This window comes from Onychostoma macrolepis, chromosome 17, assembly GCF_012432095.1.
Source record: "Onychostoma macrolepis isolate SWU-2019 chromosome 17, ASM1243209v1, whole genome shotgun sequence".
Taxonomy (NCBI): domain Eukaryota; kingdom Metazoa; phylum Chordata; class Actinopteri; order Cypriniformes; family Cyprinidae; genus Onychostoma; species Onychostoma macrolepis.
In genome coordinates, this window is record NC_081171.1 from 2,342,731 (window position 1) to 2,355,384 (window position 12,654).

The 12,654-nt window shown below is 35.4% G+C and overlaps 1 protein-coding gene across 2 annotated transcripts in view; it reads right to left on the reverse strand.

Moving 5' to 3' along the window:
- Window positions 1-825: 825 nt before the first annotated feature.
- The window catches only part of LOC131523253 (uncharacterized protein C14orf132), a 36,228-nt gene continuing 24,399 nt past the window's right edge, over window positions 826-12,654 (reverse strand). The window contains exons 2-3 of one of the 2 annotated variants that reach the window (XM_058749495.1): window positions 2,425-2,676; window positions 826-1,609 (exon numbers count right to left, since the gene is read on the reverse strand). In XM_058749495.1, coding sequence (XP_058605478.1) covers window positions 2,440-2,676 — 237 coding nt within the window. In that variant the 3' untranslated portion in view covers window positions 826-1,609; window positions 2,425-2,439. Of the gene's footprint in view, window positions 1,610-2,232; window positions 2,677-12,654 lie in introns of those variants that run through there. The other variant, XM_058749494.1, reaches the window with a different exon arrangement.

The following is a 12,654-nucleotide window of genomic DNA, read 5'->3' on the forward strand; positions in this document are numbered from 1 at the left end:
ATCCAAAAGATAGTTTTAGCAACACAGCGCAGATGCTACAGAACACAGTTAGATATAAAATATAAAATTTATATTTTTAATATAAAATATTATAAATTGACAGTTTATTGCTGCTCTGTCATTTTACACTGCTGTAATTTTTAAAGATTTCATATTATTTTAAGGTGAGCTTAAATGGTGCATGACTATGAAAATCGCACAGCTTCAGTGTGACATCAACGGAAAAAGCATCATTTCATAGATATTGTTAATAATAGTTGTTCATATTAAAATATGTATGAACTTAATACATGACCTAGACTATTTATTTAGCAAAATCCTGTCATTTTATTAAATATTACATGAAATTTATTAAAAATTGTTGCTGCTCAAGTGATGCAATGCTACATTTCCCCAAATCTGATGAAGAAACAAACTCATCCTAATATTGCATGGCCTGAGTGGAGTACATTTTCAGCAAATATTTTTTTTTTGGTGAACTACTCCTTTAACATGTAGAACTGTCAGCACTGATGCATTCTGGGAGGTTTACAAATTATGTTGATCAGTAATGCACATGGAAAGTTATATCATGTATTCTGAGGAACCTGAGAGCTTAAGATTGGCTTTAGATTGATTTAGCTGACAGTATTGTGTATAAATAGAGCTTGTTAAATGGGAAAACATCATCATATGGGCTCATTATGAGGATATCAGGTTAATATTTCATCCAGCTGAGGTCTGAATTCATCACTGACTCCATCAGACGCCGCTGATACAGCCGTAATCATCTGTGAGATGAGAATTAGGCGACAGGGAAACTGAAGGACGTTGGTTGTTAAACTTTTAATAGTTGTTCACTTTTCACCCAAAAAGCTACAGAAACAGATTCATTCAACTGTGGTTTTGAAAAATAAATACTGTTCTCTCAAATATACTATACACTGAGCTTTAACTTTCTACACTTTTTATGATCCAGTCATCACACCTTAAGAAAAAAGGCCATGAATAGGGTCAGACAGGCTTTACATTAAACAAATAAAAGCACAAAAACCTTGTAAGATAAAAATATAATGGTGGAGTTTCATGCACATTGTATTTTACAGTTTTACTGTAAGTGTTATTGTGTTACAGTAGTCTGGATGCCTGTCTCAACATAATCCATCATAAATCTAGAATAAATCAGTGTCTTCAGGTATAGAGGATGGATTTAATCACTTGAGTTCATGTTGTCCCTGTTCAAACTGAACAATGAGCGTATTCCCCATAGTAACTCTTTATTTGCATATCCTTAAGAGTCTGTTAGTGTCCTTAATTAGAAAGGATTAATCACCATGGCAACAGCTGCTGCTGGACCTGAGATGATCAAAGCCGGATCAGCCTTTAGATGTGTTTATATCAGATGGGAGATGCCATGGTGATTCAGCTCTCTTTATCATATTGGATATCATATCTGATATTAGTAAGTGTGGAAACAAAATTATAAGGGTGCTGATTATAAGGGTGCTAATCACATGAGCAACTAAATGTACATGAAATGTTGATTTTATTTTGTCAGAAGTAGAAAACAAGTGTGGAGTGAAACTGGAACTGGAAATTACTGGACTGAAGCCGGGAATATTGTTGTTATCTAAAAGTAAAACCATTAAAAAAATCATTACTGAAAATAAAATAACAGAACCTCCAGTAATTATTTTTAAAAATTGTATTTATTATTTTATTTGATTATTATATATTTTAAATAAAATATTCTATTTGATGTATTATTGTTTAATAATTGAAACAACTTTGCATATTGTTTAGTTTAACTTCATGTACTAAGATAATTAAAAACTACAACATTTATAATATATATAAAAATGAATGGATAAATATACAAATAAATAAATAAAAATGCCTGAAACACACAGCAAAAACATTACTAAAACTTTAAAATTGAAATAAAAAGTAAAATATATATATATAAAAAAATAAATAAATAAAATAAAAACTATAATAATATCAATAATGTATTTGTGGCATTTTGTGTGTTTTTATGTTTTTATAGTTTTTATTAATTTGTAATTCAGCTTTAGTTGTTGTATATGGAGGACATCAGGTTAAATGAAAATGAGAATTGATTCCTTGAAACTAGCTGAAAAAAAAAAAAAAAAAAAAAAAATATATATATATATATATATATATATATATATATATATATATTTTTTTTTTTTTCAGCTAACATTTATTTTATTTCAAAAAATGATGCTCTCTGCAGTTGTATCATTGACTAGCACTTCTCAGAACAGCGTCTGCTGTCTCTGGAGATGTTTAGAGAGGTCCGGTTCTTTCAGTGAATTGGATCCTCTCATATGTCCACGACTCAGTTGTGTGTGGACACGGACGTCTCCAGATGGTGAAGAGAAATGACAAAATAGCAGTTACTGTCTTCACCGAGAGACTTACATAGCTGTTCCGTCCTCAGAAAGTAAAAGCATAGACGACTCCGACCACCACGATGTTTCCGATGGTGGCGATGATGGCGATCCAGAGCCAGACGGCGTCGCTGGACACGTGCTGCGGCTCCTCCTGCTGAACCGGCGCTGGTGGTGCAGGAGGCGCTGCGTTCACGCTGGCCGAGGAGTTAAAGAGCGAGTGCTCCGCGCTGCAGTCCTCCAGCGGAGACGTGTCCATGAACGCGCCGCTCATCATCGGAAGCTGAAACACACAGAGTTCAGCAGGTCACTGGTTATAATACACAGGAGTTTCAACAGGATTTTTACCTGGATTTTTAAACCTTTGTGTGGGTGGATGCTATTGTGTCCCTATACGTTGCTAGGGTGTTCAAATGCTGGGTTAAAAACAACCCAACTTGGGTTATTTGTAGTGCTGTTAAACGATTAATCGCATCCAAAATAAAAGTTTTTGTTTGCATAATATGTGTGTGTGTTCTGTGTGTGTGTGTGTGTGTGTATATATATATATATATATATATATATATATAAATACACACACATACAGTATATATTTTGAAAATATTTACATGTATATATTTATATTTCTATAATTTATATTATGAATAGATACATTTACCATATATATATATATATATATATATATATATATATATAATAACATATTTCTATGAAATATATACATGCATGTGTGTGAATTTATATATGCATAATAAATATAGACAGTACACATACATATATTATGTAAACAAAACTTTTATTTTGGATGCGATTAAATCACGATTAATCTAGCACTAGTTATTTGGCAATCCATCGCTGGGTAAATATCGGACAGAACACATGCAGGGTTATTTTGACCCAACATGCTGGGTTGTTTTATTTAAGTCAACTATTGTTTAAAATTACCATATTGCTGGGTTTAAAATTGGCAGGAAATTAAAAATCACACACATAATTTCTAATTAATTACTATTACAGTTTTTTTTCTGAATGCTTAAACCCTAACTGTGATTCTTATAGCACAATTTCTAAAACTATTAATACTTATAGCAAAACCACTCACTGAGTTTGCAAAACTAAAAGCACAAACACTGCTTTGCACTCAGTTTGCAATTTTGTAACACACACTTTGCAAAACTGTAGGTACAATCCACTGCACAGCACTCTTTTTGCGGAACTGTAAACACAACTCACTGCTTTACACTCAATTTCCAAATGATCAACACACTCCTAGCAAAACTATACACATTTATGGCTATTATTTACACTATTTTGCCAACTGTCTGGCACACTGTCACATGTGAAAACTGTTTTAGATAATTAGTTCACTTTGCAATCAGCCTAAGCACTATAAATAAGCTACAGGTAAGCTGTCCGTGTGGAGTACAATGGAGGGAGCAGGAAGAGTGAGAATTAGAGGAGGCCGAGGAAGAGGACGTGGAGGTGAAGAAGTAGGAGGAAGAGGAGGAAGAGGACGTGGAGGTGAAGAAGTAGGAGGAAGAGGAGGAAGAGGACGACAAGGACAAGGAGGTGAAGTTAGAGGAAGAGGACAAGGAGGAGCAAGAGGAGGATGAGGAGGGGGAAGAGGAAGGGTAAGAAGAGTAAGAAATAGAATTACTGATGACATCAGAGCTACAATAGTGGACCATGTAATCAACCATGGAATGACCCTGAGGGAAGCTGGCCAACGGGTTCAGACTAACTTGAGCCGCTACACTGTAGCAAGCATCATAAGGACATTTCGAAATGAGAATCGGTTAGTACAGTCACTTTGCACTAAGATTTGTAGCACTGCCATATTCTAATGAGAAACACAACAATACCATAGATGTAAAAATACTGAAATTGTTACTTTACAGAATTGCTAGACGACCAGATGCTGGGGGCAGAGGAAGAATGTTCACTGCAGAACAAGAAACCCATATAGTCAATATGGTGATTGCAAATAATTTCATAAGGCTATGAGAAATTCAGCAGCGCATAATTTGAGGATGACACCACCTTCCAAAACATACACAATGTGAGCATTTCTGTATTAGGTCGTGTACTTGCCCGCAACAGAATCCGAATGAAACAAATCTACAGAGTACCTTTTGAAAGAAACAGTGAACGTGTAAAACAGCTGCGATATGACTATGTGCAGGTAAGCTATAGTATCATTGGTACTGAATCTGGAAGTGCATACTGTAGTGCTGTGCATGGGCCTTCTGTGCTGAATTTGTTTTGTCTTGTCTAGAGAGTGATGGAGCTAGAGGCAGATGTCATGGGTCATGAGCAGTTTTTTGTGGATGAGGCTGGTTTTAACCTCACTAAGACAAGGAGACGTGGCAGGAACATTATTGGACACCGTGCCATAATCAATGTCCCAGGACAACGTGGTGGTAACATAACTATGTGTGCAGCTATAAGTCAAAATGGTGTTGTTCACCATCATGCAACCCTGGGCCCATATAACACTGCACACATTATTACATTCCTGGACACCTTACATGACATGCTCACTAATGTTCAGAGACCAGAGCAGACCAGATACGTCATCATATGGGACAATGTTAGTTTCCATAGGGCTGCTTTGGTCCGCAACTGGTTTACAGATCACCCACTCTTCACTGTACTCAACCTCCCCCCATACTCTCCATTCTTGAATCCAATTGAAGAGTTCTTCTCTGCCTGGCGCTGGAAGGTCTATGACCGTCATCCCCATCAACGCATAGCCCTTTTACAGGCAATGGAGGAGGCATGTGGGGATATTGACCAGGCATCATGTCAGGCCTGGATACGCCATTCCAGAAGATATTTTCCCGGTGCCTTGGACTAGAGGACATTGCATGTGATGTAGACTAAATTTTGTGGCTGGACCCAGAGAGACGACACGATGTAGACTGATTTCTTTTTTTTTCTCAGTGAAATTACTATTTTGTTTTGACTTGGAAAAAAACACTTGTGTTTGTTTTGATGTGTGTAAATAAACACCAGTACTTGAAGTTTGGATCCCTCTATGTTTACAGAACTATGACAAAAGTATGACCTCAAACTGACATAGCCTACCTTGTGCACAGAGTAAGCAAAAGTTAGATGTGTTTTTTATTCATACCATCAGTGTGTAGTTGGTGCATTGTGTGCTTATTAATGTGATGGCTTGTGTTAACTGTTTGATACGAAAATACCATTTTTACGAAGGTTTGAAGAGTTAAGCAAGGTTTATTAGCTTTTGCAAGAAAACTACAATGTTTTGCTGATTTGGTGAAGGGTTTTCTTATTTGTGTGTAGAGTTTTGCAAAAATAGCCAATAGTTACAAAAAATGTGCTTAAGCCATCAGAAAAAAACTGTAATAAGCAAGAACACCCATGGACGAAAATACAAGACAAATTTAATTGATTTGGGTGAATACAGCATATTACATACATTTAAACTCGTTTAAGAAGCATTATAGAAATAAAAACTGTAAAATTTAAAATAAGCATTTTAATTTAAGTATATTCAACCGTTCTCTCCAATTCCTTTTCACCAAAATAGTACTAATTCTCGTGCCGGTGTGTCACAGAAATCTGAGCCGGTGAAGGGCTGCTGTTCGCCGGGGGAACTGCAAACTTCAGACCGCGGCCTCGCGTTTCATTCGTAGCTGAAAGTTTCCGTGACTGACGCCATAACCTGCCCATAAACAAACAGTACTTCAATTAGAGAACATATGTTAACATTAAATTAATTATATTCAGTTTAATGTTGAATAAAATCAGTTTATGTTAAGCAAGGCAAAAGGCGTTTCCATCATCGAATTGACTGACATCTCATCCTTTTATGTTGCGTTGTGTAAAATAATATAATTTACAGCACAATAAAGACTTACAAATGAAAGAAAATGTATACAAACCTTTATTTTGCTGAAGAAGTGCACCGAATCGGCAGCGCTGGCGCTGAGAACCGCTCTCTACTGTTCGTTTTGTTGGAGTACAGGAGTCATCAGAAGGCAATGATATTACTGGTTTTATGTCCCGGCTGATTCCACAGCTTTCGGGACAAGACAACTTTCCAACTCCACCGATCATTGAATGGGCTCATCGCTCTCCGACAGCTCGTCAAAGCGGTAGAGCTAGTCCGAGGCCTGTTATGGTCAAGCTCCTTAACTTTGAAGACAAGTTGAAGATTCTTCGCATTGCAAGGGGAAAGAAACTGGCGTATAGTGGGACGTGCGTATATATCTACCCGGACTTCAGTGCTGACTTGATGAAGAGGCGCAGGAGTTTTGATCCTGTTAAACGTAAGCTTTGTGAACTTAATATGAAATACTTTCTTTGTTATCCTTGCACGTTATGTGTTCTTGTTGATGGTAAACAGCAACGTTTCAACTGTCACAAAGAAGCTGAAGCTGTTTTCATGTCATCCCAGATCTCCTCAGGATAATGACTGTTTGAATTGAGGCTGCCCTGCTTGATTTTTGTGGCTAAATAAAATTAGTTACTTTGTTGTAACACAGTCACATATATTATTATTGGTTGTTGTTGGGGTGTTGAAATAATATTATTTTGGAATGACGGATTTTTGAAGTTACAGTCTGATATCCACCATTAATTCTATTTTTGGCAAAAATTAAATTATATTACACGTGATTTTAGCAAAAATGGTTAGATAAATCATCTGATAAAGAAAAAAATATATTTAATAGTTTAGATCTTACCCTACTAGAGTTACTGCTCGATCTCAGTCTCTTCTTGATTGGATACTTGTTTCACATCCTAACAGATTTTTAAGGGCAGGTGTTATGTCTGACTGCTTTAGTGATCACTCTATTATATTTTGTGTATGGAAAATGTAATTACCTAAATCCCCTTCTAAATTAATTAAAATCAGACAATATAAAAAACTTAATCCAAATTCATTTATTAATGATTTGATTTCTACTAATTGGGATGCTTGGGATTTTCTTTATACAAAATTAATTAATGTTGTGGACAAGCATGCTCCCTGGAAAACTATTAGGGTTAGGGGTAATCATCTCCCTTGGATTCATTCTGAACTTATTAGTCTTTTTAGGCTAAGGGATAAAGCAAGGTCAGTATTTCGTCAGACAAGAAGCAATGCTGATTGGGAAGTATATAGGCACTTGAGAAATTTGAGCAAGACAAAAGTAGGAAATGCGAAATCTACTTATATAAAATGTCTTTTCCAAATTTTTGGAATAAAATTAAAAACATATTCAGTGCTTCAGATAAACATTTAATTAATCAAATTAGAGTTAACAATACAATATTACATGACTCTTTATCTATTGCTCAATCATTCAATCAGCATTTCTCTTCTTGAATTTCAGAATGCTATTAATGAATTAAGTGGTACTGGATTGGATGGTATTGAAAATAAGTTTCTTAAATGATCTTCTCATATTCTTATGTATCCACTTGCTGAGTTATTTAATTTGTCTTTGTCTACATGTGAGATACCAGTCATTTGGAAAAGTGCACGCATTACTCCACTTTACAAGGGAGGTGATGTACTTGATCTCAATATTATATGTTCTATAGCTAAAGTTTTTGAAAAATTAATATATAAACAACTTTCACATTATTTAAGTATTAATAATATGTTATCAACATATCAATCTGGCTTTAGATCTAATCATTCTACAACTACTGCATTACTTAAGTTTACTAATGATGTGTTTTCATCTGCTGATGATGGTAAACTTACAGGTGCTATTTTTCTTGATTTGTTCAAAGCTTTTGATTTAGTTGATCGATATTTACTTTTAGATAAACTTTATGCTATTGTTCTGTCTGAAAATGCAATTATGTGGTTTAATTCATATTTGCATAATAGAAAACAATGTGTAGTATTAAATGGGAATAAATCAAATTTTTTGGTTCAACAAAGAGGTGTGCCCAAGGTTCAATACTAGGACCACTTATTTTTTTCTATTTATGTTAATAATTTACCATTAATTCTCAATAAGTGTAGTGTTCAACTTTATGCTGATGACACAGTCATATATATATCTAATTCTGATATTTTACATATTCAGTTATCTCTTCAGTATGATTTTAATATCTTACAGGATTGGCTTTTGGATAATAAATTAGTGCTTAATAAAACTAAGTCTTATACTATGATTTTTGGTTCTAGACAGAAACTTAAATCCAAAAGTTGTTCCTGTGCTATATTATGTTAAGATGGAACTTCTCTGCATAAATATTACTGACACTATTAAATATCTTGGAGTATGGCTTGATTCTGAACTTTCATTTAAATCATATATTAATCATATTTTACATAAAATCAATTTTGGAATTAGTACTTTACATCGATCTAGAAATTGTTTTTCATACAGTGTTCATAAGAAACTTGCCTCTCAACTTATACTTCCAATCCTTGATTATTGTGACGTTGTTTATCAGACTGCATCAAAATTATATCTTGCTCCTCTTAACACAGCATATAATAGACTTTGCAGATTTGTTTTGGGGTGTTCTTTTTATACTCCTCATTGTATAATATATGATGCACTCCAGTGGCCATCTTTGCACACAAGACGACATATTCACTGGCTTCAATTTATGTGATAAATGTATTCATTTTAAATATCCTAGTTATTTACAACAATACTTTGTACCTTTTTCTTTAAATTATCAAGTTAGGCATTCTGTTCAGACCTATTTGTTTGTTCCTCGTGTTAAAAAAATCATTGGCAAAAGAGCTTTCATGTTTAAAGGTCCAATAGACTGGAATAATTTACCTGTTGATATTCGAGCTATTACATCATTTAAAATGTTTAAGCAAACTTTATCATATTTGACTTTGGATTGTACATGTTATTTTTGAAGATGGTATTGATTTATATATATATATATATATATATATATATATATATATATATATACAGTGAGGAAAATAAGTATTTGAACACCCTGCTATTTTGCAAGTTCTCCCACTTAGAAATCATGGAGGGTCTGAAATTGTCATCGTAGGTGCATGTCCACTGTGAGAGACATAATCTAAAAAAATCCAGAAATCACAATGTATGATTTTTAACTATTTATTTGTATGATACAGCTGCAAATAAGTATTTGAACACCTGAGAAAATCAATGTTAATATTTGGTACAGTAGCCTTTGTTTGCAATTACAGAGGTCAAACGTTTCCTGTAGTTTTTCACCAGGTTTGCACACACTGCAGGAGGGATTTTGGCCCACTCCTCCACACAGATCTTCTCTAGATCAGTCAGGTTTCTGGCCTGTCGCTGAGAAACACGGAGTTTGAGCTCCCTCCAAAGATTCTCTATTGGGTTTAGGTCTGGAGACTGGCTAGGCCACGCCAGAACCTTGATATGCTTCTTACAGAGCCACTCCTTGGTTATCCTGGCTGTGTGCTTGGTCATTGTCATGTTGGAAGACCCAGCCTCGACCCATCTTCAATGCTCTAACTGAGGGAAGGAGGTTGTTCCCCAAAATCTCGCAATACATGGCCCCGGTCATCCTCTCCTTAATACAGTGCAGTCACCCTGTCCCATGTGCAGAAAAACACCCCCAAAGCATGATGCTACCACCCCCATGCTTCACAGTAGGGATGGTGTTCTTGGGATGGTACTCATTCTTCTTCCTCCAAACACGTTTAGTGGAATTATGACCAAAAAGTTCTATTTTGGTCTCATCTGACCACATGACTTTCTCCCATGACTCCTCTGGATCATCCAAATGGTCTTTGGCAAACTTAAGTCGGGCCTGGACATGTGCTGGTTTAAGCAGGGGAACCTTCCGTGCCATGCATGATTTCAAACCATGACGTCTTAGTGTATTACCAACAGTAACCTTGGAAACGGTGGTCCCAGCTCTTTTCAGGTCATTGACCAGCTCCTCCCGTGTAGTTCTGGGCTGATTTCTCACCTTTCTTAGGATCATTGACCCCACGAGGTGAGATCTTGCATGGAGCACCAGTCCGAGGGAGATTGACAGTCATGTTTAGCTTCTTCCATTTTCTAATGATTGCTCCAACAGTGGACCTTTTTCACCAAGCTGCTTGGCAATTTCCCGTAGCCCTTTCCAGCCTTGTGGAGGTGTACAATTTTGTCTCTAGTGTCTTTGGACAGCTCTTTGGTCTTGGCCATGTTAGTAGTTGGATTCTTACTGATTGTATGGGGTGGACAGGTGTCTTTATGCAGCTAACGACCTCAAACAGGTGCATCTAATTTAGGATAATAAATGGAGTGGAGGTGGACATTTTAAAGGCAGACTAACAGGTCTTTGAGGGTCAGAATTCTAGCTGATAGACAGGTGTTCAAATACTTATTTGCAGCTGTATCATACAAATAAATAGTTAAAAAAATCATACATTGTGATTTCTGCATTTTTTTTTTAGATTATGTCTCTCACAGTGGACATGCACCTACGATGACAATTTCAGACCCATCCATGATTTCTAAGTGGGAGAACTTGCAAAATAGCAGGGTGTTCAAATACTTATTTTCCTCACTGTATATATATTTGCTTATGTTGTGATCAGATACACTGATCGGTATATTTTGTATTATGTTTTGTTTTATATTTGCTACTAGTTATTTTTTAATGTTGTGGTGCTTTTTTTCTTATCTCCTTCCAATTAATGTTTGTGTTTTGTTGTTTGGTGTTGTTTATGTATGTAATGTTAATTAGTGTTTTTTTTTTTTTTTTTTTTTGTTACTATGTTGTGATTGTGATACATTGTGGGACCCCGTCGAAAACGAGATGGTACATCTATGTTATGGTTAATGCTATTGCTAATAAATAAATAAAAAAAACAAAAACACTTGCTACGTGTACTGCGTTAGGCTAACCGAGACTTGTCATAGCGCTTGCATAGTGTTGCTCTTTTGTTGGTTTTGATTGCTTCCATTGTCCTCATTTGTAAGTCGCTTTGGATAAAAGCATCTGCTAAATTACTATATGTAAATGTAATTCAGCAGCTGGGTTGTTTCGTCGGAGGGAGATTAGGGGTGTATTAGTTTCAGCTGTCAGTGAGTGCCCCTGCCACTAACCCAACGGCTGGGAAACACAAAACGACCTAGCTGGCTCAACCCATTGGTTGGGTAGAAAAAAATATCCCAGCAGCTTAGTTACAGAAAAACTACCCAGCACCTGGGTAAAAAATATTCGAAATAACCCAGTAAAATGACCCAACGAAAATGAACCCAGCATTCGGGTTAAAAAAAATAACCCAGCATTTTTCACCTCTTTTGTAGAGGTGTTTTTTTTTTTTTTCTCTCTTTTGATTACATCCTCGCTCTTTCGGTCTACCCTAACTGAGTAATGGTAGTAGACTTAGCAAATACCACAAGTAACATCAATTAACAAGCAATTTTATTTCATGTGTTGAATGTGAGGAATATCTGTATACAGCCTGACCAAATCCTGCTGCAGACGTGGATGAGAAAAAGCATCAAACTGAAGCAGAGCAGAATGCTATTGTTCCATCAGAGAATATTTCTCAGAGCGTCGTCTTGTCTGATTTGAGTGACACAGTTAAAGGAAAACTCATGACAGCTGTTGCACACGAGAGCATGTTTGTGGCTTCAGGCGTGTTTCTCAGGGAACTCAGGCTTCATTAATGTGCTATAAATATTTAGAAAGTGGGAAGTGATGGTGTTTTATTGAGTGAGACAATCAAAGCCCAACAGCACCGGTCACTGGAGCGGGAAAGAGCCTCTTCTCATGTCTACTGTACATACAGTATGAGGCATCAAAGGAAGTGTGATCTTTTAGAATAACACAGAAAGCCTTGGCTGATTGATTACTGTAACTACACCATCTGATTATAAGCAGGGATATTTAAATACATTTTTGAACAGTAATAATATTACCTTCATAACTTTTGTAATGAAGCGTGTTTTTTAGCTTTGCGTTTGCAGTACTAAGTGAAGCCACTTTAATATTATTATTTTGAAAGATCAGACTTAGCAGTGTAGTATTGACAAGAAATACAGTCTTATTTTAGTATTTTGATTATTGAGATGAGACACTATTATACATTTTAATAATAGATTGACTTTAAATTTTTCTTAGTTTTAGTCATTTTATTTATTTATTTTTTTCATTTTGTTCAGTATTATTTTAGATCTTGTTTGTTTATTAATCATTTATTAAAAAATATTTTTGTTAAACGAAACTATATAACTAAATGAGAGTGAGAAATTAGTTTAGTAAAATAAGATTGTTTTGAAGTATTTTTTTTTTAGTTCAAGTAATAAATTTGTTTTTT